Here is an 18,527-nt window from a genome sequence, read left to right as displayed (position 1 = left end):
TCAGGAAACAAAGGATCAGAGGCTGCCATCAGGGCTTGCCTCCTGGTTCCTTTCTACTTAACCAAGAATGACGCAGAAATGTCTGAAATTAATCCTGCAAGCCCAAGGTTGAAATTCAAGCCAGGGGTAGTAAGAGCTACAAAGCAGTAACATCAGTCCTTTGGAGAAGATTGCAGACTTTTATAACTTAATATGGATAAAGCAAGTACCTTATAACTCTACAGTCTTTAGTATAAAGGAACCTTCTTGAACGTTAATAAAGAGAAGACACAACTACATACCGTGTGTGTGTGTGTGTGTGTGTTGCAGTCTTCAGCCCACTGTGGTATGGAGTATGTGTCTGCATTTGCTCATGTGTGAGACACAATTTCATGTCCACGTGAGAATTTGTTAAGTATATAATTGATCAGAAGCTCTAATGTGACTGACAGCAAAGGAGGCAGGGAGGTAGCTAATGAGGAGGGGCTGAGGTTGCCTGCTCCTCCCTGCAGCTCCAGCTGCACTGACACAGCCACTGGCCACCTTCTATGAAGCCCAAAAAAAAAAAAAAAAAAAAAAACAAAAAAAAAAACCTGCCTCTATTTCCTCATCTTTAACTGCCATGGGCAAAAAATAACCAACATGACACACCCAAGATTTCCAGAAGAGAGCAAGGAAATGAGAAGCACTCAGGCCCTGCCCCAAACTCTGCCCCTTTGAATACTCAAGTAAGCCCTACTCCAGACACCATGCCCTATGCTTCCAGATCCTAGCAGGAGTGGGGAACGTCTGCCCATGAGTCTTGTAAGGTGTCTGAAATCATTTGGTCTGGCACTACAAAGTCAATGGTAGGCAGAACTCAAAATCTAATGAGTCTACAGCAAGCCAGTTTTTAAGCGGATCATTTTTTATGACCTGCGAATGCTGGTCATCCAAATGGCCCATGGTAGAAAAAGCTCCCCATCCCTGCAAGCGACAGATGCAAACCTTGTGAGTGCAACTCTTTGAGTGTGCCTGCGCTGCCTTCCTAAGTGTGCACGTTCGATTTGCATAAAAATAAATCTTGCTTCTCTGTTGCCCTTTACCAGTATTTCTTCCTTTAATTTTTCCTCCTGTAGGAGACAAGAGCCTGGACCCAGCCCATCTCACCAAAGGACATCTGCTTCTATAGTACTTGAACTTCAAAGATGTTTCACATTTATTTACTAATTTTTATCTTCACAGTGACCTGTGTGTTAATTTCATACTGTCGTCTTCAAAAGATGATAAGCAGGCCTTTATTAGAATTTTATTTTGTGGCCTATCTTCATTATACCATGGAGCAAGCTTTATTATTATTTACTATTATTATTAGTGTGTTTTCCCATGTGGAGTCCATAAAAGTAGTTGAGCAGTCCTCAAAGTTATGAGACACTAGATTCTGTTGTGTGTGTGTGTATGTGTGTGTCTGTCTATGGATAAAAGGGTTAGTTTTCAAGATTACTAGAGTACTTTAGCAAGAATGTCTAAGAAGAACGGAGTTGACCTTGTCTGGTTCCCATGTACATTTGTAGACACACTGTTCACCCTGGTACATTCTCCTGGTACTAAGGATGCTATGAGCGCTGACGTCTGCCATTCCCACCTCTTCTCCCTCCACTCGACACATATCCCTTAGATAAGGAATTCATCAAAACTTTTTCACTAATTCTTTATCAGAATTGTTATGGTGGCCCAATTTCACTAGATATTATTGCTTGCCAAATCTAATAAAGTAAATTATGCTAAGGTACAAATTACTATGCACTGTTTGATGCACCAGCTCACCTGAGAAGGAGGCTTCCATCAAAGGAACTCGAGACGTGATAGCTTCTTATTAAGAGGAATAATTAGAGCAAACAGAGCTTCAGAGAGCTTGGCAGGAGAGCAAAGATCTTCCTGGCACTCCTTCCAGCCTACCTCTTAGGCAACAGCTTCCACTGACTACTAACAAAGCAGTGCAAGCCCAAGAAAGCCGAGAAGGCAGTGCGCTGCCCTGAAGGTACTCACAGGTCTCCATGAACGAGTCCGTAGATCTGCGTCATGTCCTGATGGTAGATTCCTCTCAAAACCACTATGAGGAGGATCACCACGAAGCCCGGCAGTCCCCAGCTCAGAAGGAAAAACAGCAGATGGCGCCTCTCCGTGTGCTCGTCGTTCATCACCAGCACGTACCAGAAATTCACCGACTGAGGAAGGCAACCAGAGAGAAGGGCATCGGGTTAATGGCGCAGGACACAAGCTCACCTGCTGTGGGCTGCAAGAGTGAGGCCTGCCCATAGAGGGTCACCAACTCCTTCTAGTCACAGTTTTGATTGCATTGTTAGTCGATTTGTACATTCACTCCTTCATACATTTAAGGAGGCCAGGATACTTCAAATTTCTGGAAACACAGGAAACAGTGTATTGATTGTATTTTGTTCTGATTTGATCATGGACATAATCTTGGGTGAGTACTCTATAAATGGGACTTTAAAGAAATGTATCAGAGCACAGCAATTTTAATGGATGATTGTTTGTTTTTGAAATTTTTAATCTCAAATCCTAAAAGTTACCCAACAAAATGTTTTAATATACTAGTAATTAGAATTTTCTTGCTTAAAAGTTTAATTTCTAGTTCTATTCCATTTGACAAGGCAATGTGGCCTATGTAACTTCTATGTTTTTAAAGCTTTATTTATTTTAAAGGCAGAAGGACTGTGAAAGTGAGAGAGAAAGAGAGAGACTTCTATCTCCTGGTTTACTCCCCAGGTGGTAGCACTGGCTGATCTGGGCCAAGCCAAAGCCACTCCACTGTGGTCTCCCACATGCACATGGGAGGCAGGAACCCATAGACTTGGGCTGTCTTCCTTTGCTTTCTCCAGGAACATTAGCAAGAAGCTGGTTGGGAAATGGAACAGCCAGGACTCGAACCGGTGCTCCAATGTGTGATGACAGTATCCCAGGTGGTGGGTGGTGGCTTGACCTGGTGTGTCACAAATGCTGGCTGCCTTTTTTTTTTCTTTAAGCTATAACAACAGTTTCTTTTATGGCCTAAAAGTATGATAGATTTTTGTAAAAGTTCCAAACACATGGAAAAAGGATGCATATTTTCTATAGAATAAAAATTAGTAGTTGTTGACCTTTTTCATTATATCTTGAACCTTGATTGTTTGCTTCTTGTCTTTATAAAGATTGAGAACTTAAGATTTAAAAAAAAGTAGGCTGATATCAAACCTACTTGAATGTGAACAAGTGCCAGGTGATAGGGAAACACTTAAAAATTGTCAAAAAGTATGAAAATGTATTTATTGAGCGCTCATCCTGAGGCATGAGCAGACACTATTCCAGTGAGCATGAGGACAGCTCCGGGCTCCGTGGGGTGACGATGGCTGCATGGAGTTTTAGCAAAGTACAACCAGGGGCTAGGTGGGGGCTGTTTTCCTTTCTTGGGTTATATTTCTCTCGTTTTATCCTCTGGACAAGTATCTACTGATACTTGTACAAGTATCACTATGTACGGGGTATATCAGTGAAAGAGACAGGGTAGGCATTTATGCTCTCAAAGTTCAGTTTCCAAGCAAGTGGGAGGTAAACAAGGGCAATGTTTTATCACACTTAGACCATCTACCTGGTATTTCTAAGCAAAAAAAAAAAAAAAAAAAAAAAAAAAAAAATTGAAGGGAAAAGTCGACAGGGCGGGGATGGGGGAATCAGGAATGAAGCCTGTAACTGTCAATTATTGTCCTCCAATCCAAACCCTAGTTTGTGTCCAAGCCAAATCTAGAGCTCTCATGTTTTGTCTAGCATTCTGTTTCCTGTGTCCATGAGCAATGCCAATACTGTGATTCAGTACAGTAACCACTGGACATCACATCTACAAATTTCACAGCGATTGCTATACCCTGGACTAATCTTTCTCAACTTCCTATATTGGAAAGAGTAAAAGTACAGGTGAATTATACACATATATTGATAAAACATACATATGTATCTATACATAGAAATACATATTTATACACATATATTACACCCTAGGGGGTAAACCTGCACAAGTAGCAACAGTCTCTGAGCCTCCACATCCTGGGTACCAAGGCTTATTATAAAGATTAAAAAGGGTTTTAAATGTGGAGTGCTAGGCACCGCCGCTCACTAGGCTAATCCTCCACCTGTGGCACCAGCACTCCAGGTTCTAGTCCCGGTTGGGGCGCCTGTTCTGTCCCAGTTGCTCCTCTTCCAGGCCAGCTCTCTGCTGTGGCCCGGGAGTGCAGTGGAGGATGGCCCAAGTGTTTGGGTCCTGCACCCACATGGGAGACCAGAAGGAAGCACCTGGCTCCTGGCTTCGGATGGGTGCAGCGTACCGGCCGCAGCACGCCGGCCGTAGCAGCCATTTGGGGGGTGAACCAACGGAAGGAAGACTTTTCTGTCTCTAACTCTGCCTGTCAAAAAAAAAAAAAAATGTGGAGTGCTGAGCACATGGGCTGTCACCCCCTGGGAAAGAACCCCCTTCTTCAAATCTCCTGTTAGGATGCGAGACGATGTAAAAGACAGAAGACAAAGCGCTGACACCACAAGTCAGCAGTGACACAGTAGAAAGCCCTTCCATGTGAACAAACAGGCCCGGCTCGTGGGAAGTCTTTCACACACTGTTTACCGAGGCTTCCCAACGACCAGATCAGCCCGGAGGGATTAGTGGGAGGCTGAACCAGGGAAGGATAAAAGTGTTTGGTTCCTTGGAGATTTTTGTCTCTGAATTTTATTTCCTGCCAGCACTCCCTATCTTTATGTACATCTGCTTAAATCTGTAATTATGAAGCATGTTTTGAGTTGTTGCTTATGTAAATTTGTTCTAACTCCTTTGGAAAAATTATTGGGTCCAAGAGTTTCCCTCTTCCCTCCCCCCTTCGATAATTAGCATTGGAGACATGGACTCCAATAGACTTCAATGGAGTTAAGTCAAGTGCCCGATGCCGAGGTCATCAATACTGCCTATGGAAGAATGGAAACAAGTCTCCCAGTACAAGCACTAACTGACATTATGCAGATGCTGGTGCACTTCCCTGATGCAGGGTAGCTCAGTGGTGCTGTAAGGAAGGGACAAGTGGGTCAGTGACTTCTACAGTGACTCCCCAAGATCAAGGTGGGACGATCTCGGAGCATCTGCTTCTATGCAGACAGACATGAGTTCCGTCAGTGAGACTCCCTGGGCCTCTCAGTAGCTGTCTGACCTTCACCACAGCCCAGAGGGAGCCCAAGACAAGCGTCATCGTTTGCGAGGGTTTTACGTCCAACGCTTCTGCTCCAAAGAGCTCAAGGCACAGTGTGGCTGCACTCTTGAATACTTGGTTAAGCAAAACAAGCTCCAAATGTCATGAGCTTTAGTCAATTTGGGAAAAAAAAAAAAAAAGGATTAAATTCCTTCTTAAAAGAATCCAGTTGCCGGAGACAGTACCTCCCATTGTACATCCTTGTTATAAAAAGCTGTGGAATGGAAGTAGTGTGCAATGAGACAACATTTAATTATTCTAGAAACACCATCTGGCCCCACATAAGATTGTTACACTTGACTTATTTCAAGTTCTGAGTTTTATTGTAACATAGCATGGTAGGTACATTGTGAGATCTGCATCTGGCTCAGGAGCGCCACCCCATAAGCCCTCCCACCCCCAGCACACTGGGAGCAGCAGGGCCCTAGGCTCCTTTGGCTACCACTGACTTGCTCTCAGGAGAAGCCTGCCCAAGGCTGGGCCAAGCATCTGCCACAGAGTCCATGACAGCCTGAGCCAGCCCACTGAATCCAGAGAAGACACAAACTGTAATGGGTGGTGTGGCCAAGAGGGTGGCCACAGCACACTGTAGAAGAGCGATTTCTGAGCAGATTGGGTGGACCTGCGGTCTGTTCTAGCTCACGTCCTTGGTGAGGTTAGAGAGCCCACACAGTTCATGGGTTCTATTCATTGTCCTACATGCATATTATTCCTTTCATGATTTCAAAGTTTGTTTAAATGAACATAACCACGTTTCTCTTTCTCTTTCCAAGAAAATCTGACTGAGGTTGACTACCCTAAAGCAGTGGAGTGAAAACCTGCAGGCGCTCCCACAGTTTAAACAAAACAATGACAGAGCGTTGACTGTATTCCTTTTCCCAAAATCACAGATCCTCCTTTGTAACCTAGTTTATGAGTATGAGGGTACTTCAACAGGTTTCAAGAAAACCTGAATTAAAGCATGTTTTTTTTTTCAAGAAAATTTTGAAGTCTGTGCATATTATTTTCATAATATACATTTTCCATGAACTTTTTGAAGATCCTTCAGATTACGGGACTATAGTCTGCACACTAATTTTATGTTGAAAAATACACAGCATAGGCAATTTGTGAGCCGTAGTGTCTTGCTGCACAGAGAATATAAAGACTGGATAGGCTTAATTTATTTCATTAAACTTCTAATGAAAATGGACAAGAGTTAACTGGGAGAAACTTAAAAATGCTAAATTCAATAGCTTAACAGAGGAAGAAACCAATATCTATTAATTGGATAATACACGAATACCTCATGTTAAGCTGTATTACTTAGCGAAGAAAGCTCTCTCTCCTAAGTTTAATGATGCTTTTTACACAGGACGAAACAGAGGAAGAAGTATGCTACCATAAACAGTAAGGGAAGCTGCTAGAATCTAAATGGATTCCGTTTCAGATGCAAGCCATCAACTACAATACCCAGATGGGGCAGGCAGTGTGTGCATCAGATAGAGCGACTGCTTGTGACACTCATGTCCCATATCAGAATGTTCGCTGAAGTCCTGGCTACTCCATGCTTCCGATCAAGCTTCCTGCTCCTGGATACTCGAGAAGCAGCAGATGATGGCTCAAGTGCTTGGGTCCCTGCCACACACATGGGAGTCTTGAACTGAATTCTTGGCTCCTGGCTTTGGCCTGGCTCAGCCCTGGCTGTTGCAGACATTTAGAGAATGAACCAGTGGGTGGAAGATCAGATCCCATCTCTCCCCTCCCTGTCTCTTCATCTCTCCTGTTGTTTTCTCTCCATTACTCTGCTTTTCAAAGAAAGAGACCTTTAAAAATAAAACATCCAATTAATTTAGCTCAAATACAAAAGAATAAACATACAATAACATAAACATAAATAAACATACAATAAAAACAAAGAATAAACTCAAAGATTTTAAGTCTGTAAATACATTTACTTATTGTACTGTATAGACATCTATTTTCATAGTAACATTTTCAGTGCCTATCATTTTTCAAAGGTTTACACACATAAGTCAAAGACATACCTTGTACATGTTTTTATTATCCTAGGTCATAATTATGCTTTCTTATGTTCCATAAACACAAATTCATTACCCACATTTTCATATAATGCACATCAGTATATTAATAATATGTAAAGGAGAAATGCATTTAAGTTAAAAATAGACTATTTGAAGTCTGTAAATTTTTGTGGTGAGTGGGATTAAGATTGGTATCCAGGCTGTTGTTTAATATTTAGTTCCTAATTACTTCACCAGAATCCTTGCACTGATTTATAGCATCCAGAGCAGTGAGAGATCATGGGTGCTATTAATTCCACCCATTACCATATGTTCTTAATCATTCATTTCAGATGAGACTCTCTGAAATGTTACCACATGTCCTTGCCCCAGTTCTCCTCCCTCTTTCTTAACATTAAATTGCAAGGCTTTGTGAGGACTGGAGAATTCAGTATTTCCTGGCATGTCATTTTTATCTTGATAATTGCCATTTTGTTGTCCTTAGGACTTTTGATGTCTCCCCAAATTAAATCAATGACAAAGGAAAAACAGGGCTAATTTTAGCCTCTCCCTTCCTGCTGCTGCACTCTGGCACTAAATTGCTTTTCTATCAAGGAGTAAATAACCTATGCATTTGGTGCTTTAATAACCTGGCTATACAGAGAAATTAAGGCACAAGAGTAAACGTTCATATCCAACTATGAAATGAATCCTAAACTTCGGTTACTATATTAAAAATATGTTCAAGGAAACTTCCACTTGAAATAAAATATTATATTTTGGATTAAGCTATCTCTTTAGGTACAAGATGAGCAGACTGCAAAGACAAAACAAGGTTTGGATATTTTTCTTAATTAAAACAGATCTTGTACAACGATTAAACTTGGTGACAGGAAGAAATCATAAAATTGGCCAAATAAATATGTAAGCCAAATTATGTTTCTATTTACCTATACTGCAGGCCAGTATCACAAATAATCTATTTAGGACTTATTTTCCTTGTTGGATTAACTCTCGATCTGGCAATCCAACTGGGAACATGTTTCACGTAAGCACTAAAAGTCATCATTTCTAAGAATTTATCCTATGGCTCCTCCCTGAGTAAATAAATATCCACAGTTCAAGAATGTTCAAGGAAACATTGTTTACAACAGCAAAAGATAACTGGCAAGAACAAACATTTCATGAATCAGAGGCAAGAAAATAAATTACAGAATAACCATATTTAGTGTAGAAAACTGATTATAACTATGTATTATGAATTTCGAGATAGCCAAACACTTATACATGCCCACACATATATACAAAAATATTCACTATATATAAATATATTCACTATACTTCTATATACACGCAAAGACATTCATGTGTTTGTTCATATATTTATAAATATTTGCCTATTCACAGAATATTCTGGAGGGACACACAGGAAACTATTAGCGATGTTTACTTTTTAGACTGGCACTGAGGACAGAACAGAAAATGAAGCATGTGGGGAATAGATGCATTGTTTAGTTCATACATTTCTGTAGTGTTTGATTTTGTTTTATACCATTAACATACACTAGCTCTATAATGAAAACAAATCAAAACAGAAAAAGGAAATCAAAGTAGAATTTCTAGCTACATAAAGATGCTACAAGATTCTATGTTCTCATTGTCACTCATTCTTGGAGCAGACATGAGCCACAGTCTCCAAGAACTGACTCCACTGAACAGTACTAGCACGGGGAGCAACCAGAAGGGTAACTCAAAATCCACGGCCAAAAAGGAAATCCATGCATTGTTTTAACCCTGAAGTAAAACAAGCAAGACAGTAGGACTATTTTCCCACCATATATTGGGTGACTTATTTGTCAACAAGAAGGGGAACCCAAAGGACTAGGCTCCCTCAGGCGTGGAGCTGCCATGAGCAGTGCACACGCTTTGAACATAAGATCACTGGCTACCCAGCTTGCTAAGACTGTGTAGGTCATCAGGGCCTGCCCCACTCAAGCCTTCTCTTGCCATCATCTCCAGCTGCTTCTCTTCCCTAATAAAAATGTCAATTCTATTATGAAAGTTGAATACCAATGCAGTCTTAGCCACTCTTCTTAAGTCAACCAAGAAAGTGGGTAGATATGAGTGAATTCTGCCATCTCTTCCAGACACCATTATGAGTTCCTTTCAAGTATTAATTCATTTTATCTTTTCTTAGTCTTAAAGAAAAGATACAGTTATTTGATTTTTCAGATAAGGAAATCTAGGCTCAAGAAGTTATATAACTTGATTACCAATAAAATTTTTCTATAACTATTCTACAATATTATTAGGATTAAATTGTATGATATAATAGCAAAATAACTTTTCATCTTAGTCATTTAAATGTATTCTAAGATTGAAGATATGATGCAGTTCAAAATAAATTCAGACATAGTGAGATCAATGATTAGAAGTTGTTATTTTCTACTTTAAAATTTATATGAGTGAAATCGAACATTTCATTTGGTTATTGTTTATAACCCTTGTCTTTTGCCTGCTGGACTATGGCCTTTTATTTTTATTTGTTGAACTCTATTTAGTAGAGCCATTAAGTCTTTGACTATAAAGTAAATTAAATATGTTACCTGAAAAATAAAAAAAAATGAAAAATATTTAACTTTATTGTTGTTATAAACTATATATACATACTTAGTATCCTCTTATACTGCTAAGAAATATGAAGTCGAATCATTAAAGGTTTATATTTTTCCAACTCTGTTTAACTATCAGTATTGGCTAACAGTAGTCCAATCATCTACGTAAAATTTTAAAAATGGATTCTAGTGGAAAAAAAGAAAAAAGGATTTTAGCAGTCAGTATTTTATAAATAGTAAAATGTACTTGGGTGAAGTGACAACCTCTGACCACAAAGTAACATATTAGAAGTAACCTACCTAGGACTCAGAAGTTATTGAATCTTTCCCCTGTGGTCACACCACAAACCATGGAAAATGTGTGGTGTACCATCTGAAAGACATTAAAACTTCACTGGCACTTTAAATAGTTTCCTAAACCATCAGCCATACACAAACATAATTAGTTTACTAAGTGTGCATCAGCCACACTTGAGTTAAGACCATAAGAAGAGATGTAAAATATACCACCCCACTAAATTGGGCAAAATCTCATATCCATCCTGTGCGTGCCTCCCACTGCCACCCCAAAAGCAAGAAGTTCATCTAAAAATGTTTTAAAGTTGGTGATTTCTTTCTTCGAATATTTTCCAGTGATTGGATTCATTCTACTTTTTGAAGCAGTCTCTTAAACTTTCAGTTTCATTGACTATAAAAGTTCTTAAACTGAACCAAAAGCTGCTTCCTTAAATTTTGGTTCTGCCAAATGCAGTGACATAGTCCACCCTTCCCTGGAGCAGCCCTCCTGGTGTCTGTAGGCAGCCTCTCACCTCCCTAAATTCTTTCCAGGTGAATTATCTCCAGCTGCCTCAGCATTTCATCTGCGGCTGCTTTCCCACTTTCCATCGGATGGGGACTGTTCCTGCTGGTACCTGCTCTGTGACAGTGACAGTCGTTACACTGTCCCGAGGTAGCTTGACCACTGTAAGTCAGAGCTGCCCCTGTACCACCATCAACACAACCTGGCTCTGTGATATTTTGCGCTTACAGTAGTTACCATTTTTAAGCATTTTGGTCACACATTTGATTACTACCGAGTTGATGTTAAACTAGAATTTCAATCCTCCACATTAACTCTCATCAGCTTATGTCTCTTTCACTCTAGTTTTCAATCTGTCACAGTACACTCTCTCCCTGTTGGTTCTGCCTGTGGCTTAACTCCTTGTCCTTGTAGATCTCCTTTCAGCTCAGTGTCATCTGCATATCTGATAAGCTGTTTCCTGTGTTTCCATCCCAGTCATTAATCAAAAAGTCAGAATAGGTCAGGGACATGGACAAAGACCTTCCGCACACCACTGGGACCGTAATGCAGGCAGATAAATAACATACATAGCACACATATTAAAAGGTTCAGTTTAGATCAACCCCTAAAGAATTTTGCAACCAGAAAAATCTCAAGAATAGATTTGATTTCAGCAAACATTTAAGCTTCATGGTTTAGATTTACATTTTTCTTAATTGTTCTTTGTGTATGTGCTTTGGGTGGGGGTGGGGGAGAGACTGGACACCACCACACACATTCCAAGATTAAAGCTGCTCAAGGAGACATCAATTAATGGTTCTATGAGCTAGGAGTTACTGTTTCCATTTGCAGATTTGAAACCTTAAAGAGAGTTAAGGATTTGATTAAGCTTACAGACAGTGGCAAAGCTAGAGTTTAGACCCAGGGCTCCTGTTCCTACTGGTTCTATTAATAAAACAGATCAGTTCTTTTTTTCCTTCAGCCCCCACAATCTCCATTTCACACCTGAGAAAATATGCCTTCCTTTGAGCGTGTGTGGTATTCTGTAAGAATACTGCTCTCGCTTTCTTTGGGCTTTGTCATTAGCTCAATATTGCTACACAGTCCAGTCTTACATCCCCCACGAGGAAAGAATAGCCAAGTATCCAAATGCACCTAGTATATAAAACAGTTCACACAGGTACCGACAAACACAAGATTATCTCTATCCCATGAAAGATTTGGCAACACCATTATGTAGAGAACATTATCAAGGTTTGCTTTTAGTGGAATCATCTGATCAATACAGTTGATCATGCAAACTGTCACACTAGCCATTTCGTCAAGCAAATCTACACAGCATACTAGACAGACTCTCGGATGTCAGTCAAGAGAGGAGAGTTCAGTGCTTCAAGTCCCTTAGGAGACGATGCTAAGACTCTCCTGGTCCCCCTCTAGCTTCCATCTCCAAGTGATCTCTCCCAAAGCAATGGCTCCCTTTTCCAACTCTGAGTAATTTCCTGGGGCATTTTTATACCGTAGGTCAGCTTTCTGAGTTTCAATGCTGCGCATTCCACCTGCCCCAAACCTCCCACTGGAGGTCTCTCTCACAAGCACTTCACAATCAACATGTCCCAAAATAAGCTCTCAATCTTTGCTCCGTTTTCCAGGGATTATAGGTTCAGTCCCCAGCACCACAATTCACCAAATACTTATGCCAGAAACCAGGGAAACACCCAGGGATCCATCTTCTGCATTTTTTCACAACCTTTCTACCTCCTGTAGTTCTATACTAACAGAAATAATTGTGAGAGCTGTCTCCTCCCTTTGCTTCTGCTGCTACCTCCCTAGATCACACTACATGTTTCTGTTCCCCTGGATACAGCCAGAGGTACTTCACTGGCTTCCCCATCCACTATTGCCTATCTCCAATGCACTACAGAGAGACCCTCTAACATCCACATCTCTTCATGTCCCTCTCTTGCTTAAGATCATTCTATTTCTGTCCCTAGAAAAATTTCCCACTTCTTACCGTGCCTTATAGGGTTCCCCTTGCAAGCTTCCTCTCCTGCCACTCCCTTGTTTCCAACCTGCTAGATTCCACTCATTTCTTTAAACTTATCATCCTCTCTAATGTTGTACAGATTACTGGGTTTTCCTTTCACTTATCTCCTGGAAATACAGGGACAGCTATATGGAATCACTTCTCTCACAGTATAAAGCATATCAGATACTAACAAAACTCCACCCTGACTCACTGGAAGGATGCAGGGAGCAGGGGAGGGGCCGGAACAAGGTACCAACCTGAATGAGCATCCAGCTAAACTGGCAAAGGTACAGGTAATGAGTGATAGCAGCCAGGGCCGAACAGCTCTCCTCAGCCAGCTGGGGACTTGCATATGCGGACGCCAGAAACACAATCTGCAAGAAACAGACAACTTCTATTTTTAAATCATGCTAAAACTGATGAAGAGTATTAAGAAAACAAACTGCTTTCTTATCTGGATCATTCAATGATTCAACAGGAAAAATAAGTTTATTTATTATCCAAACTGATGGACTAAGAATGGCCGATATGTGAATTTTTAAATTTCTAAGAAACAATGAATGATAGGAAACTATGTAACATATTGCTCTAGGCTCTCAAGAGGAAATTCTCAAAGTTATCCTTGTTTCTATTACTGATACACAAAACTCCCAGGAAATAATTTGTTTCAACACTTAGAAAAAGGTACTGATCACCTTCAACATGCTGTGTTTTCCGCTTGGCTGTTATACTCATTGATGTATCCCAGGCACCTGGCTCAGTTCAGGCATATGTTAGGTGCTTCAGTAAATACTGCTTGAAGGGGCTGGTGCTGTGGCACAGTAGGCTGAGGCTCTGACTGCAGTGCTGGCATCCCACAGGGGTGCCAGTTCACGTCCCTGCTGCTCCTCCTCTGATCCAGCTCTCAGCATGCAGTCTGGGAAAGCAGTGGAAGGTGGCCCAAGTGCTTGGGCCCCTGCACTGACGTGAGACCTGGAAGAAGCTCCTGGCTTCAGGTCTTCTCAGCTCCAGCAATGCTACCCACTTGTGGAGTGAAATAGAGGATCGGTGACCTCTCTGTCTCTTCCTCTCTGTAACTTCCTGTCAAATAAATAAATCTTGCCGCAGCACGCCGGCCGCGGCGGCCATTGGAGGGTGAACCAACGGCAAAGGAAGACCTTTCTCTCTCTCTCTCACTGTCCACTCTGCCTGTCAAAAAAATAAATAAATAAAATACTGGTTTAATAAACAAAAAAATGAAATCGAATGCTCTTTGTGACTTCTGTTTTATATTTTCTCCAATTACCATGTCAAGTGCTCTAATGAAGGGTATAGATAGCAAAGGAAAATTTAGAGCATTAATATTGCCCTGTATCGTCTCAAGAAATAAACTCCCCCTTAAAGGCAGGGCTCAACTTCTTGATCTTTTGGATTTTCAGAGGCTACTGTTATGACTACACTGCAGAGGTGATAATAAATGTTAAAGAAAGAATGATGGATTCTAAAAAGACAGAGGCAGTGTTGCAAGGAGAAAACTAGCTGCCTTACGCTTCAAAGTTTTCATAGTAAACACAAATGCTTATAATGCTGCCTCTATGCCCTTTAAAAATGACTAGCATGCTAAAATAAAATAAAATGTCAGAGCAATGTGACAAAACGCTGTTTTAATTCTTTGATTTATGTATTTGAAAGGCGGAGTTACAGAGAGGGAGAGGGAAAGAGTGATCTTTTGTCTGCTCATTCACTCCCCAAATGGTTGCAATGACCAGAGATGAGCTGATAGGGAGTCAGAAGCTTCTTCCAGGTCTCCCACATGGGTGCAGGGGCCCAAGGTTTGGAAAATCTGCTGCTGCTTTCCCAGGCACATTAGCAGGAAGCTGAATTGGAAGTGGAGGAGCTGGGACTTGAATCTGAGCCGATATGGGATACCGGTACTGCAGGTGGCAACTTAGCTTGCTACACCACAGTGCTGGCCCCACTGTTTTAATTGTCAAATGAAGTACACCCCTCCCAACCCTCTTCTCTCAAGAGGTATAAATTGGTTACCCTTGAAAATTCTGCCCAAGGGAGTTGCCAGGGTAGTGCAACCATGGTCCTATGAAATCTCTATTTCACCTGACTTCCTTAGTCAACTGCATAAGACACAACATGCTAAATGGGTAATGACTTACTGACTAATTAATAACTATTAATTGTATTAATGAATGTACATGACTGTCTCACACCTTGCTGAAATGACTCTTCCCTCTTGGGAATTACTTATTTGAGTACCTCCTGTCTGAACCAGATATCAACAAAAATCTTTTTTTTTTTTTGCTTTTTTATTTTTATAGCTATCTTTATTAGATGGATATGACAAGTAGTTTTTTTTTTATTTTTTTTTTAACTTTTATTTAATGAATATACATTTCCAAAGTACGAATAATGGATTACTATGGCTTCCCCCCCATACCGTCCCTCCCACCCACAACCCTCCCCTTTCCCACTCCCTCTCCCCTTCCATTCACATCAAGATTCATTTTCGATTATCTTAATATACAGAAGATCAGCTTAGTATACATTAAGTAAGGATTTCAACAGTTTGCTCCCACACAGAAACATAAAGTGAAAAATAATAGATGATTTTTTTAATGATGATGAAATCAGATCAGACCTATTGTCATGTTTAATCCCAGTGAGAGTCAAGTTGGGAGTTGATAGTTTCTTTTTTTTTTTTCTTTTTTTTTCTTTTTTTTTTTTTTTTACAGAGGATCAGTTTAGTATGCATTAAGTAAAGATTTCAACAGTTTGCACCCCCATGAAAACACAAAGTGAAATATATTATTTGAGTACTCGTTATAGCATTAAATCTCAATGCACAGCACATTAAGGACAGAGATCCTACATGAGGAGTAAGTGCACAGTGACTCCTGTTGTTGACTTTACCAATTGACACTCCTGTCTATGGCATCAGTAATCTCCCTATGCTCCAGTCATGAGTTTCCAAGGCTATGGAAGCCCTCTGAGTTCTCCGACTCTTATCTTGTTTAGACAAGGTCATAGTCAAAGTGGAGGTTCTCTCCTCCCTTCAGAGAAAGGTACCTCCTTCTTTGAAGACCTGTTCTTTCCACTGAGATCTCACTCACAGAGATCTTTTGCCAGAGTGTCTTGGCTTTCCATGCCTGAAATACTCTCATGGGCTTTTCAGCCAGATCTGAATGCCTTTAGGGCTGATTCTGAGGCCAGAGTGCTATTTAGGACATCTGCCATTCTATGAGTCTGCTGAGTATCTCACTTCCCATGTTGGATCACTCTCCCCTTTATTTATTCTATCGGTTAGTGTTAGCAGGTACTAGACTTGCTTATGTGCTCCCTTTGACTCTTAGTCCTTTCATTATGATCAATTGTGAACTGAAATTGATCACTTGGACTAGTGAGATGGCATTGGTACATGCCACCTTGATGGGATTGAATTGGAATCCCCTGGTATGTTTCTAACTCTACCATTTGGGGCAAGTCAGCTTGAGCATGTCCCAAATTGTACATCTCTTCCCTCTCTTATTCCCACACTTATATTTAACAGCAATCACTTTTCAGTTAAGTTTCAACACTTAAGAATAACTGTGTATTAATTACAGAATTAAACCAGTCATATTAAGTAGAACAGACAAAAAAACTACTAAGAGGGATAATGTATTAAGTTGTTCATTAACAGTCAGGGCTATGCTGATCAAGTCACCGTTTCCCATAGTGTCCCTTTCACTTCAACAGGTTTCCTTTTTGGTGTTCAGTCAGTTGTCACCGATCAGGGAGAACATATGGTATTTGTCCCTTTGGGACTGGCTTATTTCACTCAGCATGATGTGTTCCAGATTCCTCCATTTTGTTGCAAATGACTGGATTTCGTTGTTTCTTACTGCGGTATAGTATTCTAAAGAGTACATATCCCATAATTTCTTTATCCAGTCTACCGTTGATGGGCATTTAGGTTGGTTCCAGGTCTTAGCTATTGTGAATTGAGCTGCAATAAACATTAGGCTGCAGACCGCTTTTTTGTTTGCCAATTTAAATTCCTTTGGGTAAATTCCAAGGAGTGGGATGGCTGGGTCGAACGGTAGGGTTATCTTCAGGTTTCTGAGGAATCTCCAGACTGACTTCCATAGTGGCTTGACCAGTTTGCATTCCCACCAACAGTGGGTTAGTGTCCCTTTTTCCCCACATCCTCGCCAACATCTGTTGTTGGTAGATTTCTGTATGTGAGCCATTCTAACCGGGGTGAGGTGAAACCTCATTGTGGTTTTGATTTGCATTTCCCTGATTGCTAGTGACCTTGAACATTTTTTCATGTGCCTGTTGGCCATTTGGATTTCCTCTTTTGAAAAATGTCTATTGAGGTCCTTGGCCCATCTCTTAAGTGGGTTGTTGGTTTTGTTTTTGTGGAGTTTCTTGATCTCTTTGTAGATTCTGGTTATTAACCCTTTATCTGTTGCATAGTTTGCAAATATTTTTTCCCATTCTGTTGGTTGTCTCTTCACTCTCCTGACTGTTTCTTTTGCAGTACAGAAACTTCTCAATTTGATGCAATCCCAATAGTTGATTTTGGCTTTGACTGCCTGTGCCTCCCGGGTCTTTTCCAGAAATTCTTTGCCTGTGTCAATATCTTGAAGGGTTTCGCCAATGTTCTCTAATAACTTGATGGTGTCAGGTCGTCGATTTAGGTCTTTAATCCATGTTGAGTGGATTTTTGTGTAAGGTGTAAGGTAGGGGTCTTGCTTCACACCTTGCTGAAATGACTCTTCCCTCTTGGGAATTACTTATTTGAGTACCTCCTGTCTGAACCAGATATCAACAAAAATCTTTTTCTTTAATTAAAGCCATGGACACTGAACAAGGCACTTTTCCCTTCTGGGCCTAACTCATCCATCAATAACCACAGGAAGTTGGAAAAATATGAACTTTAGAGTTCCTTTCTGCTCCACGATTCCAGGATTATTTTTAAAATGAGAAGCATTCTTGATTCAACCATTGATCTAGCCCTAGATTTGTAATATACACCATTAATAAAAGATGAGCACCAGCATTTATAGCAGAAACTAGAAATTTGTGTTACATTATTTCCTAACAAGTGGGTACAAACTGGGGTTCCAGAGAGAACTAAAGTCAACAAATTCACCTTTCTGGAACATATCACAAAATAACTTGCATTATTAGAACATATTTTTAAAACATGGTTAGATTTTAACTACTGTTCAACTTGTGAACTGAAACATGTTATAGGTCAAAAATAAATGCCACAAATATTCACTGAACACCTTCTGTGTATTAAGCACCCAAACTATGCCTTAAAGATCTTAAAAGCAATACTTCTATATCTTATGTTCTGCATCAAGTGGCATTTATGAGTATTTCCATAAGTCTTTATAAATGAACCTACCATAAATTCCAGCTTCTCTCAGATTATGACATGTGCTGTGTTGAAGTTGGTAGTTTTGTTCTAACCAACCTAAACAGTTTGCTATGTAAAATAAGAATGTAATCCAAATTTTAATTGAAGGTTTTAAAGCATTCCATGAAACTATAAATGATATGCTAATTTAAATAGCTTCCAATATCTCTGACACTAGTAAATCAGTATGGGTTATTGTCTAAAACTATGTTTACTTTCAGAATAGTTTTAACACTCAGAATTCCATTGTTAAGGGATAACTTCATTATTTTATCACATCCTAATCTTTTCCAAATTATAAGACTCATTACAAATGTAAACCATAAACACTGTCCAACATTGTGCTCTGAATTATGAAGATTACTTCTGTGTTGAAGACGAGTCAGCAAGAGGAAGCTGAGCAGTCAGTGTACCTGGCAATAGCACAGGTGAGCTAAGAATACCTGCAGAACTAG

The 18,527-nt window shown here is 40.2% G+C and overlaps 1 protein-coding gene across 2 annotated transcripts in view; it reads right to left on the bottom strand.

Annotated features, from left to right (window-relative positions):
- The window catches only part of ADGRV1 (adhesion G protein-coupled receptor V1), a 603,645-nt gene that overhangs the window by 180,101 nt on the left and 405,017 nt on the right, over positions 1-18,527 (bottom strand). For both annotated transcript variants that reach the window (XM_089313009.1, XM_089313008.1), the window contains 2 exons: positions 12,926-13,042; positions 2,008-2,186 (listed from right to left, as the gene is read on the bottom strand). In XM_089313009.1, the coding sequence (XP_089169135.1) occupies positions 2,008-2,186; positions 12,926-13,042 (296 nt within the window). The remainder of the gene's footprint in view (positions 1-2,007; positions 2,187-12,925; positions 13,043-18,527) is intronic.

This window comes from Oryctolagus cuniculus, chromosome 14, assembly GCF_051225735.1.
Source record: "Oryctolagus cuniculus isolate XC-2025 breed Fujian yellow rabbit chromosome 14, ASM5122573v1, whole genome shotgun sequence".
Taxonomy (NCBI): Eukaryota; Metazoa; Chordata; class Mammalia; order Lagomorpha; family Leporidae; genus Oryctolagus; species Oryctolagus cuniculus.
Note: the sequence above shows the minus strand (reverse complement) of the source record. Positions and strands in the feature narration are given on the sequence as shown.